The 27787-nt window shown below is 49.7% G+C and overlaps 1 protein-coding gene across 1 annotated transcript; it reads left to right on the top strand.

The window, feature by feature from the left end:
- The first annotated feature begins 179 nt into the window (after positions 1 to 179).
- ODAD4 (outer dynein arm docking complex subunit 4) lies at positions 180 to 27462 on the top strand. Its single transcript, XM_082679507.1, has 12 exons — positions 180 to 363; positions 2036 to 2167; positions 2422 to 2572; positions 3213 to 3274; positions 3742 to 3907; positions 5222 to 5446; positions 5621 to 5828; positions 11344 to 11430; positions 18733 to 18929; positions 22284 to 22384; positions 24012 to 24096; positions 26750 to 27462. The coding sequence occupies exons 1-12, from the start codon at positions 250 to 252 to the stop codon at positions 27169 to 27171; spliced, it is 1950 nt and encodes a 649-aa protein (XP_082535633.1). The 5' UTR covers positions 180 to 249; the 3' UTR covers positions 27172 to 27462.
- The last annotated feature ends 325 nt before the right edge of the window (positions 27463 to 27787 follow it).

Genomic DNA, 27787 nt, shown 5'->3' with positions numbered 1-27787 from the left:
CCCGCCTCGCGGGCGCCTTGCAGCCGCCGGCCACGAACTCCTCTCGCCCCGCTCAGCGCGCGGCTGCCTGGACGCATGCGCACGCTGGCAGCGGTTGTGCCCGGGACTCAGCCTTGCGCGCGAGGGGCGGGGCCGGAAGCAAGTCTACGTCTCCCTGTTGGTAAGAGACGGAGGTTCCACAAGCCAGACAGACGTTCTCAGGCTTTTTTCCTCCGTTTCTCCGCTTCATCGTCTCCGAATTGCGTCACCATGGAGGACCCAGAAACTGAAGGCCTGCCAAGCACCTTCACCTCTTACATGGCGGAGGGCGAGCGGCTCTATCTGTGCGGGGAGTTCGCTAAAGCCGCCCATAGCTTCAGCAACGTGAGTCGCGCTCCGAATCTATCAGCCACCCATCACTGAGGTCCTGATGATTCCTGAACCACCCTATTGTTTCCATTATTCCACTGTTACTGATTGATGCACATCTGTGACAGATAAGCCCCTGTTTGGCCGTTTTCTACCAATTCCCACTTGCCTTCTGCCTGGTTGTTAGTAACCAACCTCTGTGTTAACACTGACCTCGTCTCCTACTTTTTTACTCAAATGTTTCGCGATTGGCCTCCTTCCTCAGTTTCCCGTAACTGGCTGGGAGAGTGGCTGGGACGCTGCTTGCAGAAGTGAAGTCTGGCACACGGTTGCTTCTGGAAGGTGGTCAGTGAATAACTAACATCGTAAAACTTTACTGTAGTATAAATAGCTTCACTCGACCCTAAGGGGATTGAGTGCTATTTTAAGATACCAGGCGTACTGTTAAGTGGCAAGCTTATGGGGGAGGTGCTGTTATTACGCCATTTTGTAGATGAGGAAACTGATATAGAAGTCGAGTCACACGCCCAAGATCACTGAACTAACGAGTGGCAGAGGAAGGATTCAAACTCAGGCACTCAGACTTCAGTGCTGAGGTGCTAACCACCATACTCTACTGTACTGTCTCCCAAATAAGCTTTTGTATGTTTTTATGACTGTTTCTTTTATAAGAAATAGCCCGCTTGGTACAAAGTGAGTGGTAGGATAGCCCTGTAACCAGTCCGAAGGCTCCCCCTAAAGTCAAGCTTCTCAACTGCTACCTAGAGTCTTTTGGCCCTTTGCATCACCAACCACATCCTAAAACCAAAAATAATTGATCGGATGGGCCAACAATTAAGTTCAGGGGCCCTGCCCCGCGCATTCTCCTCTTTCTGGATCCTGTTTCATCCTGGAGAAGCTCAGGTAGTGAGAAAAGAACATCCTGGGGGCCTACAGCTTTAGGTGAGAAGTGGGCTTTTCTAGGAAAGAAAGTAGCCACTTCCTCTTCCTGGAAAAGTGGGAAGGTCTTAGACAGGGGCGGGTACCGTCTGATGCCTCAGGAAGGACAGTACACTGCAGACTATGGTAATGATCTTAAGAGAAGGGAGGACATGGGGAGGAGGGGAAGCATTCGCTGCCACTTTAGGGCCAAAATCACAGTTTCCATTTTCTCGGTACTTTCATCTTAACCCCCTGAAATAGTGATTCATTCTCAAATAAGCTATGTAAGAAGAGAGGGCACGTGGAATGGATAACCAAGTTGCAGATTGTCTAAAGCCCATTCTGTTAGCCTCCAGAAGGCTTAGCCTCCGAATAGTATTTTGAATGTGTTGTGCAGCCATTTACGGGCTCATGGTTGAATTTTTATGCACCAAACACCCTATGATTCTGAGTGGACTGGAGGCATCCCAGACACTAGGAGAAATTCCGAATATCCACAGGGTAGCATGTTCTCGCTTCTCAACCAGTGGTTTCCACGATAGCTTGTGATTTCACCTTGTTCCAGATGAGCCACATGCAGATAACCTAGTTGACTGAGCGGAGATCGGTGTGGTGCTGCTTTTAGTCTGGAAAGATCCAAAGACCTGTTTGCTGGCCTGTGGAGTCCCCTTGAAACTCTGGCAGGAGGGTTTGGGCTGCTGTGTCCGTTTCGGCTTCTTACCTCACCCTGCCTGGTGCCCGTTGATCTGAGTGGTTTCTTTCTCAGGCTCTTCACCTTCAGAATGGAGATAAGAACTGCTTGGTTGCCCGCTCCAAGTGCTTCCTCAGGATGGGAGAGCTGGAGAAATCCCTAGCAGACGCTGAGGCTTCACTCCAGGGCGACCCGACTTTCTGCAAGGTGACCGTAAGGGTGGGAGGACTCACTCTTTCTTCATCACTGCCACCGGCTGCAGCAGCCTCTGATTAGTACTGGTTGAAGAACCAGCCAGACTGCCTGGAGTCGATTGCCGTTTCCCTTCCTAGGTTACTTGCCTGGCTCTCTGCCCCTGTATCCCAACATTTATCCTCAAGCCAGGGACCCTTCTGTTCCACCACACCTGAGTCCTAGAAGGCCTCGTCTGCCCTCCTTGATTTGACTTGCTCTCATTTCAGGGGATTTTACAAAAGGCAGAGACCCTGTACACCATGGGAGACTTTGAATTTGCCTTGGTGTTCTATCATCGAGGCTACAAGCTGAGGCCCGATCGGGAATTCAGAGTTGGAATTCAGAAAGCCCAGGAAGCCATCAACAACTCAGTGGGAAGTGAGTGACCGTGAGGCCTCTGCCCTTATCCAGGAGGCTCCTGGAATCCTTAGGTTTGGGGGAAGGCCCGAGGTGCACTGGGTGGGCAGCCACCACCGGAAGGGCTACAGGGAGTCCCAAGCGTGGATCTGGCCGCTCATGATTTCCTTGAGGATTAGGAACTGTCCACTGGGAAGACCAGTCCCCCGATCCGCTGTACTGCAGTGTCTGGTTCTCTCCAAAGCCAGATGAGAAGCACTATTTTACTCACCCCAAGACAGACGAGTAGGGCTTCTTTTGGCCTGGTGTCATAGGGTAGAATGAGGTCCTGAGCCCAGCCTTCCCCGGTCCCTGGCTTCCTCCCTTACCTCATACGCACCAAGGGCTGGCTCTGCCCATCAGCTTAGTGGGGGTGGGGGTGGGTGGAGAGCTTGCCACTGTGGGTGGCAGAGTGTGGAAGTGGAGAGCACCCCTGGTGCCCAGGGCCTGCTGTGGCCTTAGGCTAGTGGGGGCTGCCTGACTCCTAGGAGAGTGTTGAACCATTGGCTTGCTAGCCAGCTTCCACCATCCTCCTGCCAAAGGCAACTATTTCCACATAAAATATGTGATAGATTGTGCCTGGGGGCCCGGCCGACCTGAGCCCCAGCTTTTGTCCTTGCAGGTCCTTCTTCTATTAAGCTGGAGAACAAAGGAGACCTGTCCTTCATAAGCAAGCAGGCGGAGGTAAGGGCCCTGGCTGCTCTGACATCATCTCCTTCGGAAGGCAGAGGCCACACGTGCCTGAGGAGCACAGGAAGTTCAGCTCGGTGCTCTGTGATGACTTAGAGGGGTGGGATGGGGCAGTGCTGGGAGGGAGGGGATATAGGTATGCATAGAGCTGATTCACTTCACTGTACTGCAGAAACTAACACAACACTGTAAAGCAATTATACTCCAATAAAAAAACAAGTCTTAACGGCCCTCGTGCCTGGGAGTGATGAGCTCCTGGCCAGTGCGGGCAGTCATGAGATTCTGCCCCAGCTCCTGAGGGGTTTTGGGAGTGTAGCTGTTCCTGGACCAGACACACTCCATGGTTCTCAGCCCACGGAGGTCCTGGAGGGAGCGGTCTGGGATCACAGGCTCAGGGGACCTTGGCTGGGTGCTCCAGGCTCCTTTCTCAGGCTCTGTTGGGTATTGCTCCGTATTCCCAGAGCGTGAAAGCCCAGCAGAAGCCTCATCCCGTGAGAAAGCTCGTACACCATCCCAAGAGAGAGTCCAAGCGGAAGGGCTCGCTCAAGAGCGAGAAGACCATCCGACAGCTCCTGGGCGAGCTCTACGTGGACAAGGAGTATCTGGAGAAGCTCTTGTTGGATGAAGGTTTCAGACACTTTTTTTGCAACAGGGAACTCGGGGCGAAGGAAATCTGGGGTGGATGCTTAACGTATAAGCCAGAGGCAGAGCCTTTCAAAGGATATTTGCCCACACGTTCCTCTGGAAAGGTTTTGCTACCATTCTCATTTTGCAGATGAGGAAACTGAGGCGTAGGGAGGTTAAGTAACTCAGTGACACAGCTCTCGTATTTGAATCCAAGAAGTCCAGTTTCTGAACCAGAGCTCTTAAGTGCTATGGTACCCTGGGAGGGAACGCCGAAGATTTACCACTGCGGTCCCCAAAGGGGTATCCCCTGAGCCTTCAGTCTGTACAGAGGGCAAAGGAATCCAGCTTGGAGGTGCTAGAAGGGAAATCCTAGGACCGTGGAACCATAATGTCCTAAAACCTCATCTTCTCTAATCCCTCCTTTTATTAGAGCCCGAATGGGGAGTAACTTGTCCAAGGTGACGAGCAAGCTAGTGGTGGAGCTGGCAGCAGAGCCCAGGCCTCCTAACCTCCAGTGCAGCACTCTTCCCACCACACCATGCTGGCAGGGAGAGGAGATAGGACGGAGCCTATTTCCTCATTAGACATTCATTATATGACTGTCTCCTATAAACATGGGTGGTGGGAGTGTTGCCATTAGCTATTGAGCCTGAGCAGGGATCACCCTTGAAGCCAATGCCTTTTCTCCAGAACTGACTTCCCAAGGTCCTGTGTAGGATTCCCGGCAGGGTGCGTCTCAGGGGCAGCTTCACTGCTGGCACAACTCCTCTGTAACAGGCCTGGATGCTTCCCTCCCTGCAGAGGAGCTTCCATGGAAGGAAGAGGTGGCCGGAGCATTACCCAAGTGGCCTTGCAGCTTTGCTCCCAGCTCTGACCTCTGGTTAGGCAGGTGGGCAGAGCTCGGGCATGCCCCTCCGGGTCCCGGCTTGCACTGTCACACCTGGCACCTGGGGGCTTGCTTGTCACTGGCGACCTGGAGCAGGCTGTGCGTTTCTACTTTGTCTTCTGTGAGGACACAGCTTGAAATAAGGGAGCCGCGAGGGCTGGGAGCTTTTCAGAAAGCTGTCTACCAGCTGCTGCTTCTGCTAGCTCCTCATGTCTTGTCGTAAGGGGCCTATGCTCGAAGCCCTGTGCCATGAGAGTGCCTCAAGAAGGGGCTGTGGCCTCGTCTGGACCCAGTTAGACCCACTGTCCCACCCATGTGCTCTTGCTTTCATTACTGTCCCCCAATTCCAGGGAGAGGTCCCCACAGGGAGACCCTGAGCCAAGAGGAGGTGACTCCCCTTAGACGCCTCCCCACACCCTTGCCCACAGACCTGATCAGAGGCACCATCAAGCACGGCCTGACCGTGGAGGACCTCATCATGACGGGCGTCAACTACCTGGACAGGCGCAGTGACTTTTGGAGGCAGCAGAAGCCCATCTACGCCAGGGAGCGGGACAGGAAACTGATGCAAGAGAAGCGGCTGGGGGACCGCAAGCGCCGGCCCTCACAGGCGGCCCGCTACATCCTCAAGAGCCTGGAGGACATTGACATGTGTGGGTGGTGTTCTCAGAAGGGCGGGCCTGTGGCCAGGTGGGGACAGAGCCGCACGGCAGCCGGAGCCCCTGGCTTCGCTGGCCTGTGGATGGAATCTGGAGGGGGAAGTGGGCTCCCCTGTCATCCGGTGGGGGGGCTGCTCCCCGCTCCATATTGCCTCTCTCCCTTCCCAGTGCTGACCAGCGGCAGTGCTGAAGGCAGCCTTCAGAAAGCTGAAAAAGTGCTGAAGAAGGTTCTGGAATGGAACAAAGAGGAGGTGCCCAACAAGGACGAACTGGTTGGAAACTTGCACAGCTGCATAGGGAACGCCCAGATGGAGCTGGGGCAGATGGTGGCAGCCCTGCAGAGCCACAGGAAGGACCTGGAGATCGCCAAGGAATAGTGAGTGCCTGCAAGGGCTTGGAAGGCCAAGCGGCCGAGGCCTGGGGCGGGGGCTACGTCTCGGCCTTTTGCCAGGGCTGCTGGTGGCTGAGCTCCCACTTTCTGCCCTGCGTGCCTGAGGTGGATTCCCCCAGAGGGAGGAGCCACCTACCCAGGACAAGGGCACGCCTAGACTGTCAGCTTTTTTTTGCCACAAAAGGAAGGTAGTGGCCCCAGACTCCAAGAAGCTCCCAGTGGTTTGGCTCTTAGGGATATTTTTATTTTTATGTCATCTCCACAAGCATTCATCAACTCCAGACATGCCAGATGTTGCTAGCATTGCGAACACAGCAGTGACCAGACACAAGGCTCATTTCCCCGCAGAGATAAAACAAAAAGTGACACAGCTAATAAATTGCAACTGTGATAAGTGTCATAAGGAAAAAGTACAGGACCCGGTGCTACGAAAAGTGTATTCCAGGAGGACTTGACTGGGTGTTGGGGACACACTTGGCTTGTGGGAGGGCCCAGAGGTAGGCAGGAGGGAGCTTAAGGCCGAGAGGAGACTGGACCAAGCAGGTAGGGGTTGGATCAAGCAGGGCCTCGGAAACCATGGCACTGACTAAGAGCTTGGGCTTCGAAGTTGTACCTCCCAGCTGTGGGGCCTTAGGCAGGCACTTAACTAACCTCTTGCAGCCTGGGTCTCCTCTGTCAAATGGACAAAACAGTAGCCCTTACCCGATAGGGTAGCAGGGAGGGCGACATGCAGAAGTTTACATGAAGATCTCAGAACAGCGCTGCGTATCCGTGATGACTACTGTGTTGGTTCTCGGGAACCAGCTCTTCCCGAGACTTGATGGCCCCTCTCAGGGGTACCATCGCTTTCTGGGCACCCTGGTTCTAACCTCTGGAGTCATTTGTGACCTTCTCTTGCCCGGTTCTACTCACCCCACTGTTCTGAGCCTCTCTCAGTCTCCCATCCTCCCATTTCTGTTTTAACTTTTGAAAAACTTATTTATTTATTTTGGCCACACTGGGTCTGAGTTGCAGCATGTGGGATCTCTTATTGTGGCACGCAGACTTCTTAGTTGTGGCATGCGGGGTCTAGTTCCCTGACCAGGGATCGAACCCGGGCCCCCTGCATTGGGAGCACGGAGCCTTAGCCACTGGACCGCCAGGGGAGTCCATCCAATCCTCCCACTTCCTCTCAGGTCAGCCCTCACCTCTCCCTGCCTCGAGCTGCTCCCACACGTCACCTCCAGAGACATGCTGATTTTCACCTGTCGACTGTCCTTCCACTGCTGACACACAGGCCTTGGGCCCTCACCTCCTGCAGGTTAAAAGCAAATGCCTTCACTTGGCACTCAGGGCCCTCTCGGAACCCACTTCTGCACAGCCCTCCAATGTCAGTCCACCCTTCTGGGCCAAACCGGATCTCCTGAACACGCCCGCCACCTGTGTTCTCCCCCTTGCTCGTCCGAGTCCTAGAAGCCATCCGTCCGTTCCCAGCTCATTTCTCACCTGCCCTCACCGCGCTGAGCAGGAATCTCACATGTTGGCCATTCCAGGAGTAGAAAACAAGCAAACAACAACCAGCTTTGGAGACAGACCTGAATTTGCTTCCTGCCTTTGGCACTTAGAAGCAGTGTGGATTTGATTCAGTTGCTGACCCTTTCAGTTTCCTCATCTCTAATGAAGGCATAATAATACCAACTCATGGGGATTTTGAGGATTAAATAAGTATATACAGTACTTTGGATCCAACGTTCTCCCGTGCCCTAAAGACATAAATCTTTACTTCTTGCCTCCCTTCTGAGCTCCGGACCTGCATATGCAACAGAGTCCAAGGCATTTCCACTTGGATGTCCCACAGGAGCCCCAAATTTAACATGTCCAAAGTGGAGCCCCTCATCGTCCTGCCAAATCTCTTGCTTCAGGGCCCCCTATCCGTGAAGATGGCACTGGTGGCCACTCAGTCCCCAGGAAGGAGCCAAGGTGGCTTCCCAGACACCTCCCTCCCCTCACCGCTCACGCCAGCCCGCCGTGGCCCATCCACGCCTCCTCCTGCCATCAAGAGAACATTCCCTGGACTTCCCTGGTGGTGCAGTGCTTAAGGATCTGCCTGCCAATGCAGGGGCCACAGGTTCGTGCCCTGGTCCGGGAAGATCCCACATGCCGCGGAGCAACTAAGCCCATGCACCCCAACTACCTACTGAGCCCACGCGCCGCAACTACTGAAGCCTGTGTGCCTAGAGCCCGTGCTCCGCAACAAGAGAAGCCACAGCAATGAGAAGCCCGCACACCACGATGAAGAATAGAGAAACTAGAGAAAGCCCGCGCACAGCAATGACCCAACGCAGCCAAAATAAATAATTAATTAAAATAAAAATAAATTAAAACATTCCCTTCTCTCTTTCCCTACCACAGCTCAGTCCAGACCTTCCTCACTTCTTGCCTGTTTCCTCCGACCTGGGTTTCCTGCCGCCCAGCTGGCCCTTCTGTGCAAAACAAAGCCAGTGGTCGGGAGACAGTTCCAGCGCCCGGGTCTGCTCAGCTCAGACCGTCCTTCCTGACCTGACTTACCCTGACCTCGGCTGACCAGGCTCTCTCCGGGCCCTTGGGCATCCTGAGCCCTGGCCAGCACCTCTCGGCTCTGCTTCTGTTCAGCCTTCTCTTTTGCCAGCCCTTTCTTCGTCAGCTCCCTCCTCCCCATCCTTCAAATTGTAAAGAAGTGGTTTTTTCTTGGGGGAAGCCCACCATGTGCCCCAGAGTGACTTAGCAGCCCTCCTCGTGCTCCCTCTCCACACGCCGTACGTTTCTCGCCTGCCCCGCAGACCTTGGACTTTGCTACTCCCTTTCTCTTCCCAGCATCTGCCACGTAATGGGCATGTGATGCATGTGCGCTAACTGGCTGATGAAGCAAACAGAGGTGTTCCTTAAACAAGCTTAGTTCCTTTGCAACATCCACAAACGGGCCTCCAGTCTTTTTTTTCTTTTCCTTGGCTGCTCTGGGTCTTAGTTGCAGCATGTGAGATCTTTTTAGTTGCGGCATGCATGCGGGATCTAGTTCCCCGACGCGGGATCTAGTTCCCCGACCAGGGATCGAACCCAGGTCCCCTGCATTGGGAGCGCTGGAGTCTTACCCGCTGGACCACCAGGGAAGTCCCCGGGCCGCCAGTCTCACCCATGAGTCTCACTTGTGCGCCCCACGGGTGTCCTCAGTGGAATCAACCCTGCCCCCACCTCCAAAGCCCACCATCCTTCCAGGCGCAGCTCAAATCCCGACTTGTCTGAGCAGCTTCTTCAGTGACCCCAGCCCTCAATTCCTTTCTCTGATTACTCTGTGGATGACTGGATGGCAGGCTTTCTCAGTCCCACCACTGTCAAAGATAACAGTACACATTATTGTTATGAACAAAGTAACGTATTTCAACTTGTCTATTCACACCGGAAAAGAGCACCCACTCTGGAAGGGGAGGCTGACATCAGAGCAGTAAACGTGGCCCAGAAGCTGAAGAGAGAGGAGCTGAGGGGGCCTCAGGGAGGAGGGAAGGAAAAGATAGGACAAGAGGGGTGACTCCCTAGGCAGAGGGACAGGGCAGGGGTGGAGGGCTGGGGGAACGGCGGCTCCTGTGCTGGGCAGGGGGGCCAGGACCTGTGGGGAGTGAGGAGGGAGGACCTAGCCGGAAGGAGTGAGGGCCGATGAGGGCTTTGTTTTCACACCCATCCACGGCCTTGTGCTCGACCCAGAGCTGTGTGGTGCTAAGTCTCCCCACAGCCCTCAACACCACACTCCCTCGCTTCCCCAGGGCCGCGTTGAGATGTGTCCCCCTGGCCCCTTTGCAATGTATTTACCTACATATTTATGTGCATGTACACGTACATAGGATTTTTAAAACAGAAGTGACTCACTTATGTGGTTTTTTAAAAAAGAACGTGCCTTGGAAAGGAATGTCTCATTCTTCGAATAGCTTCATAGAAAGGTATTTCGGCACCCACAGTATGCACATAGGTAACTGCATCCCTGCGGACAGACACTGAGGCTGTTCCCCTTTGCCTGCACACACAGAGCTTCGCTGAGACTGCAGACAGATGTGGGTATGTCCGCGGGTAGACGGATGGCTTGGTCAGGTTTGCATTTAAAAGGCAGCGCGGCCACGGTGGGGAGAGTAAATCAGAGCAGGGTTTCCTGGAAGACGAGGAAGTCTGCCACTGTGGACCAGGGGCTGAGGGGCGAAGGGAAGAAGGGGAGCTTGCCTGAGAAGGGAGGGAGTCAGGGAGGGATGCTGAGGGAGGGGGCTGCGGTTGGGGGAGGGCTTTCTTGGTTTATTTGTTGGGAAGGAGGTATTTTTTAACAGATCCGAATGTTCATATGGTAATATGGTAATAGTAAAGAACCAGTGTAGGGGGGAGCGATTGCCTTTTCTTTATGGAAATACCTTTTTTTTTAAGGTGTAAATTTTTTTTACTGAAGTATAGTTGATTTACAATGTTGTGTTAATTTCTGCTGTACAGCAGAGTGATTCAGTTATAAATATATATACATTCTTTTTCATATTATTTTCCACCTGATTTATCATAGGATATTGAATATAGTTCCCTGTGCTATACAGTAGGACCTTGTTGTTTATCCATTCTATACATAATAGTTCCATCTGTTAACCCCAAACTCCCCCTCCATCCCTTCCCCCCCCATTTATGGAAATATATTCATCACTTTTCTGATGACACGTGAATACTGAAAAAAAAATGTAGATTATGTGGATAAATTAAAAGTTTCCTTCATACTCTCATTTCCCTTGGGCAGTCACTGTTAATAGTTAGATTTAAATTCTCCATTTCTTTTTAAAATGCCTGCTTTTTAATTTATTTACTTATTTTTTGGTGGTTTAAAACAACGCACTTATTCTCTTATAGTTCTGGGGGTTGGCTGTCTGAAGGCAGTTTCCCTGGCCATAATCAAGGTGTTGGTAGGGCCACACTCCTTCCAGAGGCTCTGGGGAGAATCTGTTTCCTTGCCTTTTCCAGCTTCTAGAGCTGCAGTTACTGCACTCCCGGGCTCGTGGCCCCTTCCTCCATCGTCAGAGCTTTGAGCACAGCTTCTGCTTCAGGCCCGCACATTCACTTTTAACACTTAATGGGGCAACGGACGTTGTATGTGCTCCCATAATCTGACTTTTTAACTTAATATATCAGGGACTTTTTTCGTACACAAAAAATTGCACTGATTGAATTCAGATTGCTTCCACTGTTTATTACTACAAACAACACTCTATTGAGTGTCCTTGTTACATTATATTCTGGAGGTGAATTCCTAGAAGGGGAGTTGCTGGACCTAAGGGATATCTTTGCAAGCTGTTGCCTGTTTGCCCTCCGGAAAAGTCCCGATAATGTCCGTTCCCGGCCACAGGGCTCAAGAGGGCCTGGGTACCGCAGCCTTGCCAGCCTGGGCATCGTCCCTCCAACTGGCCCGTCTTTGCCTTCTTTTCAGTTTCCGTAGTGCCTAGAATGGCCTTGTCTTGCTTCTTCCCCACAGTGATCTTCCTGATGCCAAGTCCAGGGCCCTGGACAACATTGGCAGGGTTTTTGCCAGAGTTGGGAAATTCCAGCAAGCCATTGACACGTGAGTGACCCGGGACTGTCCCCTCCCTACTCTGGGGCCAGGACATCCCACCCTCCCACTGGACTCCCAGGCTGGGGCAGGATGTCAGGCAAAGAGGCATCAGAAGACCAGAGTTTGGCTCCTGGCTGTGCTCAGCGACCAGGGGCAAGCCACTTTGTAAACTCTGTGGCTCATCAGTTAAATTAATTAATAGAATAGAATCATTATTTTCTCCAAATTTCCCAGTGACAGGAGTCACTGAGGACACTTGTTAGGCGTATGAATTCCTGGGCCTCTCCCCTGGAAATTCTCATTCTCCAGGTCTGGGTTAGAGCTCAGGAATCTGACTTTAACAAGTACTCCAGGTGACCCTTACTTTGGGCAAGTTCAGGACCAGGTGGACCATTGACTTCTGGGAGCCCTTCAGCGGTTATTCTGTCCCTCTGTGCAGTCACATGGGGTCACTGGGAATGGAGTCTGAGCTCTCCAGAGGGCTTAACTTCTGGACTTTCCATGTCCAGCCCTGGGGCTGGTGACCTGCTCCAGTGGGGTGACTCAGCCCCAGGGAGACTCGGGAGCGGGCTTGACCACACAGAGAGAAATTGTCCTTCAGGCCTTCGTGGTTTGACTGGAATAGACTTGATCACCAGAGCCTTCTGTTCCACGTCATATGGTTTCCCGAATGGCCCCTGGTGTCTAGCTGCCAAAAGACACAGGCCTGTGAGTGTTTACCTACCCACTTGTATCTTTTTTACATTAAAATACATATATTTCTTTTTAAATAAAAGTTTAATACATGTCAATCCCAATTTCCCAATTCATCACCCCCCCACCCCCACCGCTTTCCCCCCTTGGTGTCCATACGTTTGTTCTCTACATCTGTGACTCAATTTCTGCCCTGCAAACTAGTTCATCTGTACCATTTTTCTAGGTTCCACATATATGCATTAATATACGATATTTGTTTTTCTCTTTCTGACTTACTTCTCTCTGTATGACAGTCTCTAGATCCACCCACGTCTCTACAAATGACCCAATTTCGTTCCTTTTTATGGCTGAGTAATATTCCATTGTATATATGTACCACATCTTCTTTATCCATTCGTCTGTCAGTGGGCATTTAGGTTGCTTTCATGACCTGGCTATTGTAAATAGTGCAGCAATGAATGTTGGGGTGCATGTGTCTTTTTGAATTATGGTTTTCTCTGGGTATATGCCCAGTAGTGGGATTGCTGGGTCATATCGTAGTTCTATTTTTAGATTTTTAAGGAACCTCCATACTGTTCTCCATAGTTGCTGTATCAATTTACATTCCCACCAACAGTGCAAGAGGGTTCCCTTTTCTCCACACCCTCTCCAGCATTTGTTGTTGTAGATTTTCTGATGTTGCCCATTCTAACTGGTGTGAGGTGATACCTCATTGTAGTTTTGATTTGCATTTCTCTAATAATTAGTGATGTTGAGCAGCTTTTCATGTGCTTCTTGGCCATCTGTATGTCTTCTTTGGAGAAATGTCTGTTTAGGTCTTCTGCCCATTTTTGGATTGGGTTGTTTGTTTTTTTAATATTGAGCTGCATGAGCTGTTTAAATATTTTGGAGATTAATCCTTTGTCCGTTGATTCGTTTGCAAATATTTTCTCCCATTTTGAGGGTTGTCTTTTCGTCTTGTTTATGGTTTCCTATGCTGTGGAAAAGCTTTTAAGTTTCATTAGGTCCCATTTGTTTATTTTTGTTTTTATTTCCATTACTCCAGGAGGTGGATCAAAAAAGATCTTGCTGTGATTTATGTCAAAGAGTGTTCTTCCTGTGTTTTCCTCTAAGACTTTTATAGTGTCCAGTCTTACATTTAGGTCTCTAATCCATTTTGAGTTTATTTTTGTTTATGGTGTTAGGGAGTTTTCTAATTTCATTCTTTTACATGTAGCTGTCCAGTTTTCCCAGCACCACTTATTGAAGAGACTGTCTTTTCTCCATTGTATATCCTTGCCTCCTTTGTCATAGATTAGTTGACCATAGGTGCGTGGGTTTATCTCTGGGCTTTCTATCTTGTTCCATTGATCTATATTTCTGTTTTTGTGCCAGTACCATATTGTCTTGATTACTGTAGCTTTGTAGTATAGTCTGAAGTCAGGGAGTCTGATTCCTCCAGCTCCGTTTTTTTCCCTCAAGACTGCTTTGGCTATTCGGGGTCTTTTGTGTCTCCATACAAATTTTAAGATTTTTTGTTCTAGGTCTGTAAAAAATGCCATTGGTAATTTGATAGGGATTGCGTGGAATCTGTAGATTGCTTTGGGTAGTATAGTCATTTTCACAATATTGATTCTTCCAATCCAAGAACATGGTATATCTCTCCATCTGTTGGTATCATCTTTAATTTCTTTCATCAGTGTCTTATAGTTTTCTGCATACAGGTCTTTTGTCTCCCTAGGTAGGTTTATTCCTAGATATTTTATTCCTTTTGTTGTAATGGTAAATGGGAGTGTTTCCTTATTTCTCTTTCAGATTTTTCATCATTAGTGTATAGGAATGCAAGAGATTTCTGTGCATTAATTTTGTATCCTGCTACTTTACCAAACTCATTGATTAGCTCTAGAAGTATTCTGGTGACATATTTAGGATTCTCTATGTATAGTGTCATGTCATCTGCAAACAGTGACAGTTTTACTTCTTCTTTTCCAATTTGTATTCATTTTATTTCTTTTTCTTCTCTGATTGCCGTGGCTAGGACTTCCAAAACTATGCTGAATAATAGTGGCGAGAGTGGACATCTTTGTCTTGTTCCTGATCTTAGAAGAAATGCTTTCCATTTTTCACCGTTGAGAATGATGTTTGCTGTGGGTTTGTTGTATATGGCCTTTATTATGCTGAGGTAGGTTCCCTCTGTGCCCACTCTCTGGAGACTTTTTATCATAAATTGGTGTTGCATTTTGTCAAAAGCTTTTTCTGCATCTATTGAGATGATCATATGGTTTTTATTCTTCAATTTGTTAATATGGTGTATCACATTGATTGATTTGCATATATTGAAGAATCCTTGCATCCCTGGGATAAATCATGGTGTATGATCCCTTTAATGTGTTGTTGGATTCTGTTTGCTAGTATTTTGTTGAGGATTTTTGCATCTATATTCATCAGTGATATTGGTCTGTAATTTTCTTTTTTTGTAGTATCTCTGGTTTTGGTATCAGGGTGATGGTGGCCTCATAGAATGAGTTTGGGAGTGTTCCTTCCTCTGCAATTTTTTGGAAGAGTTTGAGAAGGGGGTGGGTTTAGCTCTTCTCTAAATGTTTGATAGAATTCACCTGTGAAGCCATCTGGTCCTGGACTTTTGTTTGTTGGAAGATTTTTAATCACAGTTTCAATTTCATTACTTGTGATTGGTCTGTTCATATTTTCTATTTCTTCCTGGTTCAGTCTTGGAAGGTTATACCTTTCTAAGAATCTGTCCATTTCTTCCAGGTTGTCCATTTTATTGGCATAGAGTTGCTTGTAGTAGTCTCTTAGGATGCTTTGTATTTCTGTGATGTTCGTTGTAACTTATCCTTTTTCATTTCTAATTTTATTGATTTGAGTCCTTTCCCTCTTTTTTTTTTTTTTTCTTTTTTTTTGCGGTACGCGGGCCTCTCACCGCTGCGGCCTCTCCCACCGCGGAGCACAGGCTCCGGACGCGCAGGCCCAGCGGCCATGGCTCACGGGCGCAGCCGCCCCGTGGCATGTGGGATCCCCCCGGACCGGGGCACGAACCCGTGTCCCCTGCATCGGCAGGCAGACTCCCAACCACTGCGCCACCAGGGAAGCCCCTCTCCCTCTTTTTCTTGATGAGTCTAGCTAATGGTTTATCAATTTTGTTTATCTTCTCAAAGAACCAGCTTTTAGTTTTATTGATCTTTGCTATTGTTTTCTTTGTTTCTATTTCATTTATTTCTGCTCTGATCTTTATGATTTCTTTCCTTCTGCTAACTTTGGGTTTTGTTTCTTCTTCTTTCTTTAGTTCCTTTAGGTGTAAGGTTAGATTGTTTATTTGAGATTTTTCTTGTTTCTTGAGGTGGGCTTGTACAGCTATAAACTTCCCTCTTAGAACTGCTTTTCTGCATCCCATGGTTCAAGAGGGTGGAGTAGCCCGGCCTCCATAGGTTTTGGATCATCGTGTTTTCATTGTCATTTGTCTCTAGGTATTTTTTGATTTCCTCTTTAATTTCTTCAGTGATCTCTTGGTTATTTAGTAATGTATTGTTTAGCCTCCATGTGTTTGTGTTTTTTTACCTTTTTTTCCCTGTAATTGATTTCTAATCTCATAGTATTGTGGTCAGAAAGTATGCTTGATATGATTTCAATTTTCTTAAATTTACTGAGGCTTGATTTGTGACCCAAGATGTGATCTATCCTGGAGAATGTTCTGTGCGCACTTGAGAAGAAAGTGTAATCTGCTGTTTTTGGATGGCATGTCCTATAAATATCAATTAAATCTATCTGGTCTGTTGTGTCATTTAATGCTTGTGTTTCCTTATTACTTTTCTGTTTGGATGATCTGTCCATTGGTGTTAGTGAGGTGTTAAAGTCCCCCACTATTATTGTGTTACTGTCCATTTCCTCTTTTACAGCTGTTAGCAGTTGCCTTATGTATTGAGGTGTTCCTATGTTGGGCGCATATGTATTTATAATTGTTATATGTTCTTCTTGGATTGATCCCTTGATCATTAAATAGTGTCCTTCCTTGCCTCTTGTAACATTCTTTATTTTAAAGTCTATTTTATCTGATATGAGTATTGCTACTCCAGCTTTCTTCTGATTTCCATTTGCACGGAATATCTTTTTCCATCCCCTCACTTTCAGTCTGTATGTGTCCTTAGGTCTGAAGTGGGTCTCTTGTAGACAGCATATATATGGGTCTTGTTTTTGTATCCATTCAGCAAGCCTGTGTCTTTTGGTTGGAGCATTTAATCCATTCACGTTTAAGGTAATTATCAATATGCATGTTCCTATTACCATTTTCTTAATTGTTTGTTTTTGTAGGTCCTTTTCTTCTCTTGTGTTTCCCACTCAGAGAAGTTCCTTTAGCATTTGTTGTAGAGCTAGTTCGGTGATGCTGAATTCTCTTAGCTTTTGCTTGTCTGTAAAGCTTTTGTTTTCTCCATCGAATCTGAATGAGATCCTTGCTGGGTAGAGTAATCTTGGTTGTAGGTTCTTCCCTTTCATCACTTTAAGTATATCGTGCTACTCCCTTCTGGCTTTTAGAGTTTCTGCTGAGAAATCGGCTGTTAACCTTATGGGAGTTCCCTTGTATGTTATTTGTCATTTTTCCCTTGCTGCTTTCAATAATTTTTCTTTGTCTTTAATTTTTGCCAGTTTGATTACTATGTGTCTCAGCGTGTTTCTCCTTGGGTTTATCCTGTATGGGACTCTGTGTGCTTCCTGGACTTGGGTGGCTATTTCCTTTCCTGTGTTAGAGAAGTTTTCGACTATAATCTCTTCAAATATTTTCTTAGGCCCTTTCTCTCTCTCTTCTCCTTCTGGGACCCCTATAATACAAATGTTGTTGCGTTTAATGTTGTCCCAGAGGTCTCTTAGGCTGTCTTCATTTCTTTTCATTCTTTTTTCTTTATTCTGTTCCACAGCAGTGAATTCCACCATTCTGTCCTCCAGGTCACTTATCCGTTCTTCTGCCTCAGTTATTCTGCTATTGATTCCTTCTAGTGTAGTTTTCAATTCAGTTATTGTATTGTTCATGTCTGTTTGTTTGTTATTTAATTCTTCTAGGTCTTTGTTAAACATTTCTTGCATCTTCTTGATCTTTGCCTCCATTCTTTTCCCGAGGTCCTGGATCATCTTCACTATCATTATTCTGAATTCTTTTTCTGGAAGTTTGCCTATCTCCACTTCATTTAGTTGTTTTTCTGGGGTTTTATCTTGTTCCTTCATCTGGTACATAGCTCCCTGCCTTTTCATCTTGTCTATCTTTCTGTCAATGTGGTTTTTGTTCCACAGTCTGCAGGATTGTAGTTCTTCTTGCTTCTGCTGTCTGCTCTGTGGTGGATGAGGCTATCTAAGAGGCTTGTGCAAGTTTCCTGATGGGAGGGACTGGTGGTGGGTAGATCTGGCTGTTGCTCTGGTGGGCAGAGCTCAGTAAAACTTTAATCCACTTGTCTGCTGATGGGTGGGGCTGGGTCCCCTCCCTGTTGGTTTTTTGTCCTGAGGCATCCCAACACTGGAGTCTACCCGGCTATCTGGTGGGGCTAATGGCGGACTCTGGGAGGGCTCATGCCAAGGAGTACTTCCCAGAATTTCTGCTGCCAGTGTCCTTGTCCTCACGGTGAGACAGAGCCACCCCCTGCCTCTGCAGGAGACCCTCCAACACTAGCAGGTAGGTCTGGTTCAGTCTCCCCTGAGGTCACTGCTCCTTCCCCTGGGTCCCGATGCAGACACTACTTTGTGTGTGCCCTCCAGGAGTGGAGTCTCTGTTTCCCCCAGTCCTGTCAAAGTCCTGCAATCAAATCCCACTAGCCTTCAAAGTCTGATTCTCTAGGAATTCCTCCTCCCGTTGCCAGACCCCCAGGTTGGGAAGCCTGACGTGGGGCTCAGAACCTTCACTCCAGTGGGTGGACTTCTGCGGTATAAGCGTTCTCCAGTTTGTGAGTCACCCACCCGGCAGTTATGGGATTTGATTTTATTGTGATTGCGCCCCTCCTACCGTCTCATTGTGGCTTCTCCTTTGTCTTTGGATGTGGGGTATCCTCCTTGGTGAGTTCCAGTGTCTTCCTGTCGATGATTGTCCAGCAGCTAGTTGTGATTCTGGTGTTCTCACAAGAGGGAGTGAGAGCACGTCCTTCTACTCCACCCTCTTGAACCAATCGCTGTATCTTTTTATAATAAAACGTTTTATAGTATACGTGCTTAATGTTAAAATATTAATTTGGAAAATACAGAAAAGTAAAAGTCTTCAGTCCCACCACCCAAAGACAAGTACTAATTCTAATCCTGCTCTTACTTTTATTGATATTTTGTTTTTTCATTCCAGTCTTTTTTCTGTGTTGATTTTCTCTTACATGTGCTTAATAATATTCTTAAATGTTATTATGTTATTTCAAATCCTGTTTTACAAACATTATTTTCAACTCTTGCATCATCAAAGCCAGTCCCATAGATGTACCAAAATAACTTCGGTAGTTTAAACATATGTTAATGCTTGCTAGCTCCACCCCCGTTTCTAAAAGGACTGGTAGTTGGAGAACAGTTTTTCTTCTGCCACCAGTAGGAAGCCCGGCCTCCTATGGCCGAGTGCAGGGCCTGAGCGGAAGGAGCCGACCCTGGTTCTTGTGTCCCCAGATGGGAGGAGAAGATCCCTCTGGCCAAAAGCACCCTGGAGAAGACCTGGCTGTTCCACGAGATTGGCCGCTGCTACTTGGAGCTGGACCAGGCCTGGCAGGCCCAGAATTATGGTGAGAAGTCCCTGCAGTGCGCCGAGGAAGAAGGGGACATCGAGTGGCAGCTGAACGCCGGTGTTCTGGTGGCACAGGCACAAGGTATGGGCCCCATGAGGACCACCCTACGTTTCCCATGTCAGGGCCGGGAATCCCGTGGCCTGAACTTACCATCCCAGTGTATCCCTGCGCTGAGAGTTCCGATTCTGAGAGTGGGGCTAAACCCCTGCATTTTGACCAGCGTATGTAGTGCCTAGTTTAAGCTAAGCTCAGGTAGGGCTTGGGGGCCCCTGAGAGCTGCCCTGCCCTTGAGGAAGTCATCTGCAGACCAGCACAGTGTCATGTGGTCATGAAAACAGCTCCACTCCTCTTGCCTCGGTAGCCTTTACGTGTGCCTTCTTGTACCTAATCACCATGCAAGCCAGGGATGGAGGCATCATTGTCCTCTTATAGTTGGGGAAACGGAAACTCCACGGGGGTCAGCAGATTGCCCCAGGTCACGTGAGGGAACTTTTTAGGGTGATGGAAAAGTTCTAAAATCGGGTTGTGCTGATCATTGCACAAGCCTATAAATTTACCCCAAATCATTGAACTGTATACTTTCGAACGGGTGCATTTTATACTAAGTGAATTACATCTCAATAAAGTTGTTAAAAAACAGCAAGGGGCAGGGGTGAGGAGGAACAGATGAAACAAGATTGGTGATATTTTGATATTTTGAACAATTTTTAAATTTTATATTGGAGTATAGTTGATTTACAATGTTGTGTTAGTTTCAGGTGTACAGCCAAATGATTTAGTCACACGTATACATAGGTCTGTTCTTTTTTCAGATTCTTTTCCCATATAGGTTATTACAGAGCACTGAGTAGAGTCGCCTGTGCTGTGCAGTAGACCCTTGTTGCTTATCTATTTCATATGTAGTAGTGTGTATATGTTAATCCCAACCTCCTAATTTATCCTAATTTATCTCTCCCCCCAACCTTTCCCCTTTGGTAAGTTTGTTTTCTAAGTCTGTGAGTCAGTTTCTGTTTTGTAAATAAGTTTATGTGTATCTTTTTTCTTCCTGCGGTTTTTTTTTTTTTTTTTTTTTTTTGCGGTACACGGGGCTGTCACTGCTGTGGCCTCTCCCGTTGCGGAGCACAGCCTCTGGATGCGCAGGCTCAGCGGCCGTGGCTCACGGGCCCAGCCACTCCGCGGCACGTGGGACCTTCCCAGACCGGGGCACGAACCCGTGTTCCCTGCATCGGCAGGCGGACTCCCAACCACTGCGCCACCAGGGAAGCCCTATGTGTATCATTTTTTAAGCTTCCACATACAAGTGACGTCATATGATATTTGAAGCTGGGTGATGAGTAATGGGGGCTCGTGATACTATTCCTCCGACTTTTCTGTATATTTGAAATGTTTCATAATATGAACTTAAAAAACAAATAGCTTACAGTAATAAGCAAGCAGTGGAGCTCGGGCTTCTAATCGCTGTGCTGAGCTGCCCTGCTCCGGGCACACAGCTGACCCCAGAGAAGGAGGAAGCGTGATAGGTGCTCTGATCAGGGGCCTTACCACACATTCACTTATTCACATCACAGATGCTTACCTGGCACCTTCTAGGCACCAAAGCTGGGCATACAGTAGGGAGCAAAACTGGTAACTATCCTGCCCGCATGCCTGAGGAGTAACGTTTAAGCAGAAACATTAAGAATGCAAAGGCACCAGCTGTTCCAAGATCTGAAGCCAGAACTTTTCAGCCAAAGGGACCGCATTTAGGGAGGTGGGCAGGAGTCTGGCTGATTTAAGAAACTGAAGGAGATCAGTGTCAAGCTGCTGGGGGCCAGGAAAGTCTGGAGAGAGGAGGCTGGTGAGGGGCCAGATCCACAGGGCCTCCTGGGCCTCGTTACGTCTTGTAGATTCTTTCCTAAAAACATAGAGAAAACCACTTGAAAACTGTAAACTGGGGAAGACATGGTTACTGTGTCTTTTCCTAGAACTCTTTCGTGTTCCTGTGAGGACTTTTCTTTCTTTGTCTGTGCAGCAGGGCTTGCGCGATCCTAGTTCCAATCGAGTGCAGCAGCCCGAGAGCCACTGGGTTGTAGAGGCAACACAGCCGAGCGGGCAGATCTTGGGCTCTGGGCCCTCCTGGCAAATGCCACCCTGTGCCTCAGTTTCGTCCTCTGTAAATAGGGATGATTATATCAATAGTAGGTACCTAGAGGGTTGGTGTGAAGAAATAAGGTAATACTTAGGCGTGTAAGCACTTAGAGCTAGCATATAGCGAGCACTCCAGAAACACTCATTTCTTCCTTCCTGCCCTCTCGTCAGCTTCCCGTAAGTGTTTCTAACACAGATGAGAAACAATTACAATCCTTAGAAAAGTCGATTTATGGCTCAACGAAAATGTAAATATAAATGTATAGATTTGTGGATACACAGAGGGGGGAAAAGAAGAAGAAAAGGGCCCCCAGAATGAAGCTAACTCCAGGTTATAGATTCAGTTAAAAGGAACGGCCTTTACTGCGTCACTCCCGTAAGTGTTATGACTCCTGTTCTGACCTGCGGTGTCCGAATGACATCGACATTTATTCAGGGTGGTCTCTGAGGGATTACAGTGACTTTCCTTCTTTTCAAATGTGTATTTGAAAAAGAAATATGTATTGACCTCATTCACTGTGACTCCACAGACTTTCAGAACTATATTAGAATTGCTTTTCAGATATAAGGCCTTTTGCCGTTTGACTTATGGACACAAGGCCCTTCTCTCCCCGGGGATCCCAAAGCAGTTCATGGGGAGGGGTGGATCTTGGGGTCCTCAGTGATAAGAGGAAGCAGTGGTGTGCAAAGAAAGTGGAGTGTGGTGTTCCCAGACCCTGGCAGGTGAGCACTTTTCTCCGTCCTTCCTGAAATTAACCTCTTTTCAAGGGCAGTCAATCAGTCCATAGGCCGTCATCCCTGGCCCAGCACTAACCTGTCCGGTGAGTGAGCTCGGGGGAGCTGCCTCCTCTCTGGGTTCAGATTGTACCAGCGTGGGCATTGATGTCCCAGCCGCTGGCCCACGAGTCACAGCCAGCCCGTCCAGATGTGTTTGGTCTCCACAGTGTTCTTAACAAATTTGAGTGGACATTAAAAAAAAAAAAAAAAAAAAAGATCTTTTCTGGAACAATCTAAAGGTGGGGCAAGATGGAGTTGTCCCCCTGGAGATGCATGATGTGGGCACAGACCCCTTCCCTCACTGACTCTTTGCACCTGACATCCAAGGCTCAGCTTCTCAGGTTCTGGTCCTTAGCGGTGAGGACCAGAAATGTCCTGGGTGGGGACCCAGGAATGTCTGGAAAGGGTGGTGCTGGGAGGCCCAGATGCTGCCCGCCTGGGGCTGCTCCCGAGGGCCGCTGGCACCTGCAGGGCAGCCGCACCGTGCAGCACACAATGTCACAATCTACCTGTCTCCCTCGTGCTCTTCAGTGAAGCTGAGAGACTTCCAGTCGGCAGTGAACAACTTTGAGAAGGCCCTGGAGAGAGCGAAGCTCGTCCATAACAGCCAGGCACAGCAGGCCATCATCAACGTGAGCCTCTCCCCCGCTGGGCCGGCTCTGGGGCTGGGTGGGCCCCCCGGGCTCTCAGCCCCAGATATTTCTCACCCCCCAACCGCAGGGCACATCCTGGGTAGGGCAGTGGCTTTCCACTGTTACCGCCATCAGTTTATACAGCAGCCCAGCCAGTGCCCATGCTGTGAACTTCTCATTTTGGGGCCATGCCTTGCAGCGCAGCTTGCAGGATCTTAGTTCCCAGACCAGGGGTCGAACCCGCACACTCGGCAGTGCAAGCTCGGAGTCCCAGCCACTGGACTGCCAGAGAATTCACCTCAATACACATATTTTTCTTTGAAAAAACAGACAAAAAATAGAAAGTTTCACAAAACATATTTACCTTTACTATGTACGCTATTTCCTACTCTGTTCTATTTTCTTTTCATTCCTTTTCTTTAATGCCGGCTGAGCCCTTCTAAGCACATTTTAGGACTTGCGGTTTGAAAAGTACCAGCCCCCCCATCCCCCGCCCCCCCCCCCCCAGGAGTCAGTAAGAAATCAGCGTGATGGCCTCACCCACTTGCGCTGCTTCGTCAGGCAGCCATTTAGAGTAAAAGGAATTAAAAGTAAGTAAAAGTTACGGTTCAGTTCCTCGGTCACACCAGCCATGTTTCAAGTGCCCAATAGCCACGTGAGGCCTCTGGGTACCACACGGTGCAGATCTAAAGTCTTCCCATCACTGCACCAAAGGTGATGACCGTGGTCCCGGCCCTCAGGAAGTGGGGTGTCTACAGGAAGCTTAGAACGCAACGCCCTCGTTCCTGACCCGTGCGACAGGGACCAGGGGATGCAGCGTGAGAGCCTCAGTGGGTAGGCAGGGCTGGGCCTTTCTCCTCAAGGAGGGTTTGAGGTCGCCTTGGAGGCTGGGCAGGTTTTGAAAGGAGGCAAAGAGAAGCGCCTGTCAAGCCAAATGGACCCACGGCCCTAAGTGGCTCCTCATGGGATCAGGCCCCTGACCTTTCACCCCCCGGAATGGCATCTCCAGGCAGGAAAGCATACGAGGGGGGCAGACCAGCGCTGCACAAGAGAGTCCAGGCCCGGCAGACGTTTCCTGAGTGTCTAGTGGTGTTCTGCCCTGGTGGGGGGGTCAGGGGGAGGGCTGCGACGAAGAGGGCAGAGTTGCCCTCAAGATGCGCACAGGCTGAGTTCCAGGTCCCCGGGCGTCCTGCAGACACCGTGGGAGCCCCCCGGAAGGCAGGCCAGCCCCCAGCCACAGGGTGTGGCTGAGTCCCTTCCGTCGCTTGCTGCCTGGCTGAGGGCTGAAGGGCTTGCCTTGTCTCTTTTACGCTGGCTGAAGCCAAGAGAAGCTTTAGGTAAAAAGGTGGGACTCAGTAGACAGACGCAACCCCCCAGAACAGGCCTGAGCCCGAGGGAAATGAGTTTGAGTTGCCTGCAAGCCGCGCTATCTCTCATACCACTTAGTGTGGGGAGTTCCAAGTGCATAGTATCCACTAACCTCAGGGCGGCAGTCTTCAGAGGAGCCAGGGGAAAGGGGAGGGGGCAGGGTTGTGCACAGCCCTGCCTCCTGGCGCTGGGGCTTGGGTGGGGAAACGACAGGTCACACGGGGTTAAGAGAGCTCACCAGCTCCTCTGCCACCCACAGGCCCTGGACGATGTCAACAAGTGCATCATTGAAGAGCTGAAGAAAACCAACTACAGGGAGATACTCAAAGATAAGAAGGAGAAAGGTGAGTTCTGGGGCCCCGAAGACGGCAACCTCAGAACGCTCCCTCTGCTTTCCTTCTGGCAGTCTTCGCCATGCTTTCCTGCCATTCCTTCGGTCGGGGGCTTGGCACTGCTCACCAAGTATTCTGATTTCAGTGCCGCCACCAACCCCAGCCTTTCTTGGGACAGGAGAGGGAGACCTCGGGCTGGGGTCAGAACCCGTGCTGTCTGCCCTATTTCTTCAGTACTCCCGTATTTCTTTAATCAATTCATCAACTATTTGTCGAGCGCTTGTCACGTGCCAGGAAGGTGTGAGATTTGGGAGGAGACAGAAGCTCGGTCCCTGCCCTGGAGGAGCCCACAGCCCAGTGGGAGAGCCAGGCAATTAGAGTTGCCAGCGACCAGGGCTCCTGCACCGGAGCCTGCTGTGCAGGGGGACAGTGCTCTGCTGTGAGGGCCCGGGCAGGGGCGCTCCCAGTTCTGTGGGGAGGTAGGGAATGCTTCCAAGAGGGAGAATCTTCTGCTTCAGGCTCCAAAAGATGCCCAAGCATTTTCCAGATACAAGATGGAAGGTTGAGGGCATTTCCGGTGGGAAACAGCAGGAGCAGACACAGAGGTGGAATGACAGTAGCTTACACTGTGGGGGCTCTTAACCACTGGCCCGACACTGGGTTAAGCATTAGACAGAATGATCTCACTCGGTCCTCACCACCTAGGAGGTAGGTACTGTTTTGGGGGCACTGGAGCCTGAATGATCTGCCCACGTCACACAGCAGTCTGACTCAGAGCCACACGCTCCCCTGCTGCCGGCAGCTGGTCTTCAGGGCCAGCAGTGGGCAGCGCAGGGGTCGGGGCAGGGGACCCAAGGGCCAGCTGAGGTGCATAGGTGGCAGGGCTGTGCTCCTGCTGGCCGGTCTAGCCCTTATCACATTCTTTCTCCCGAGGGCTCCAGGGAGTAGAGAGGCCTTTGATCCCCCGCCTTGCTCTAGGCTGTCTGACTGGCTCCCATGAAAGGAGTGAGGGAAGAGGAAGTGGCTGGGACTCCAGGCCCCACGGAGTCGACAGGGACCAGGGACGGGCCCCAGAGGGGCAGGGATGATAAGAGAAGCTGACCCCCACTCGGTGCTTCCTGCATGCCAGGCGCTCGTCTAAGCTTTATACATACCGACTCCTCTGATCCCAGAGCACTAAGAAATAAGTATTCCGTGCTTGATTTTACGGGTGTGGACATGGAGGCAGAGGGGTTAAAGTCCCACAGCGGATTCCAGTCTCCAGCAGCCTACCCCTGGAACCCATGCTTTTCCCACGCTTGTGCAGTTTCTGTCTGCCCCTCTGAGGGGCCCTCCCTCCAGCCAGATCGCAGTAAAGGGTAGCTGGGGCTGGGGCTCCGGGCTCCTCGGGGGACAGAGCCCCTTGCAGGCACCGAGGCTGAAACCCTCTCTGATCCAGGTACAGCAGCGGGAATTTGGGCACGGGGTTTCTGGGCACCTGAGCAGGCAGATGACAGCCTTTTATTATCCAGCACCTGCCACGTGGTGGCCAGATCCCCTCAGAGAAGATCTGCCTCTGCCTCCACACACCTTTGGAACTGCGCTCAGAAGCCACAGAAGCAATAATGTGAAGGGTACAGCAGGGAAGTGGCAGATGCTCCAAGCATCCTCCTCCCTTGGCCGACGGAGTGCTGGGAAAGGCATCCTGAAAACTCCTCCGGAAGGCCCTGAGGCCGGCCGCTGCTGGGCACTTCCCTTCCCGGACAGCAGGTGGCAGCATTGCATGTGTCTTGGCCAAACCACGTCATTTTCCTGCTCTGAACCCAGAGCCCCTATAGGCGGCTTAGAAACCAGGACTTCCAGGAAGTGGAAGGAGACTCAGGAAGGGATTGGTAACTTTTCTCTGTAGCTGGTAAAAACAACGAGCAAAGATCCCTTGGGTTGTAAAATTGCTCTCCATCCGAACTTCCACCACAATCTGCTCACATTTTTACGGGGAACCTCCCAACAAATGATGAATACGCTTCCCAGGGACGAAGGGAAATGCAGAATGGGCATGCTGGAGGAGAAGCCTCTGTCCTTTCCCAGCACCTGTGCTAGTTCTCGTAGGGAAAAAGAAAGAATGTGGTCTGGGGGCAGACTGTCCTGGGTTCAAATCCTGGCTCTGCCAGTTATTTATTTGCAATGTAACCATCGTGTGTGATTTCCCCTTTATCAATCTCAGGTCCCTCGACTGCAAACTCGAATCAGTAACACTGTGCAATTTTTTTTTTTTTTTTTTGCGGTACGCGGGCCTCTCACTGTTGTGGCCTCTCCCGTTGCGGAGCACAGGCTCCGGACGCGCAGGCTCAGCGGCCATGCCTCACGGGCCCAGCCGCTCCGCGGCATGTGGGATCTTCCCGGACCAGGGCACGAACCCGTGTCCCCTGCATCGGCAGGCGGACTCTCAACCACTGCGCCACCAGGGAAGCCCCACTATGCAATTTTTTGATGACTGAACGGTATAATCTGTGTTGCTCACATGATGCCAGGAACAGAGCTGGTGGTCAGTAAATGATGATCCCTTTTCTCATTTTGGAAAGGGGTGCTGTCTCTTAGAAACACAGGCCCCCACAGGCTGGGGTTCCCCCAGGCCCGGAGACGGACAAACTTCTACCTTTCTTCCCTCCTTTCTCTTGTTTTTCAGAAGATGCCACTACGTTGGATAGTATAACAGTGATGGCAAAGGAGAAGGAAACGATGAGAATGAGAGATGAACCCGAGAAGGTCACCGAGAAGGTGATGAAGCAGTGCGAGCGGGAGCAAATGGAGAGTGAGAAAGAGACCGAAGGTGACTTGTCTAAGGAAACCCTGGGGATCACAGCTAGTGGACCAGAAGAACATAGGCAGAGAGAAGAAGTAGAAGAAGCCAGCCCCTCAAGGAGAAAAGGACCAGCTGCGATGGAGGGAGGTCCAGGAGATGTTGCCGAGGGACGATCTGGAGAAGCAGGCAGGAAACTAACAGCAGTGAACAGAGGGGAAACAAGAGAAATTTACAGGAGGCCTTCAGAACTGGACCAAAACCTCTCAGAAGAATCAAGCACGAGGGAGTCCGAAGGACTAGAGTAGACACTTTCAGAAATCGGCAGAAGAGGGTCCAGAGCACTGGGGAAAACAGAATCGGGAGAAATAAGAGAACCGGAAATAACAGAAAATTCTGAAAAAATGGAAAAAGATGAAAAGGAAGACGAATGAAGCCATCGAGTAGGCATTACGATCAGGAGGCTGGTGTTCACAGGGACCACGGAGATCTTATTAAACTGGACCTTCAAGCTGAGATTTGTCTCTAATAGGAAAACATGTGGACTGGGTCCCACAGGTCACCTCTGTCTCTTTCTATTACTGTTTTCCCTTTAAATGTGCATCTTTCACTCTTACAAACCCTGAGTCTGTCATTTTGCCTCCTTACCCCCACCCATTCTCAGAAGAGCCTTAGAGAATGAATGAGTGGGCATGGGGTACCACTTTCCAAGCAGAACTCTGATGTTCTGATTAGGTGAGAAACACGGAGACCCCCCAAACAAGGCCTGACCCAGAATGTGACCAAGGTGTGAAATGCGGTCCTCCTCCCCAGGCCCTGTGCAAGGACCTCATGGAAGAAATGAGAAAGGTGCTAAGAAGAAAGGGTTTCAGGAGAGTGAAGAAACGGACGAGCTCCAAGGAGCTCAAAAAGCTTAAAGGGGGG

Source organism: Grampus griseus (genome assembly GCF_964374135.1).
Source record: "Grampus griseus genome assembly, chromosome: 20".
NCBI lineage: Eukaryota > Metazoa > Chordata > Mammalia > Artiodactyla > Delphinidae > Grampus > Grampus griseus.
This window is presented reverse-complemented; position numbering and strand designations above follow the sequence as displayed.

Bases quoted from the DNA above. Each gene is read 5' to 3' on its own strand.
- ODAD4 (XM_082679507.1), top strand. From the start codon at position 250: ATGGAGGACCCAGAAACTGAAGGCCTGCCAAGCACCTTCACCTCTTAC. The intron at 2,573-3,212 runs GTGAGTGACCGT...TTGTCCTTGCAG, and splicing joins CATCAACAACTCAGTGGGAA to GTCCTTCTTCTATTAAGCTG. The intron at 5,829-11,343 runs GTGAGTGCCTGC...TCTTCCCCACAG, and splicing joins CTGGAGATCGCCAAGGAATA to TGATCTTCCTGATGCCAAGT.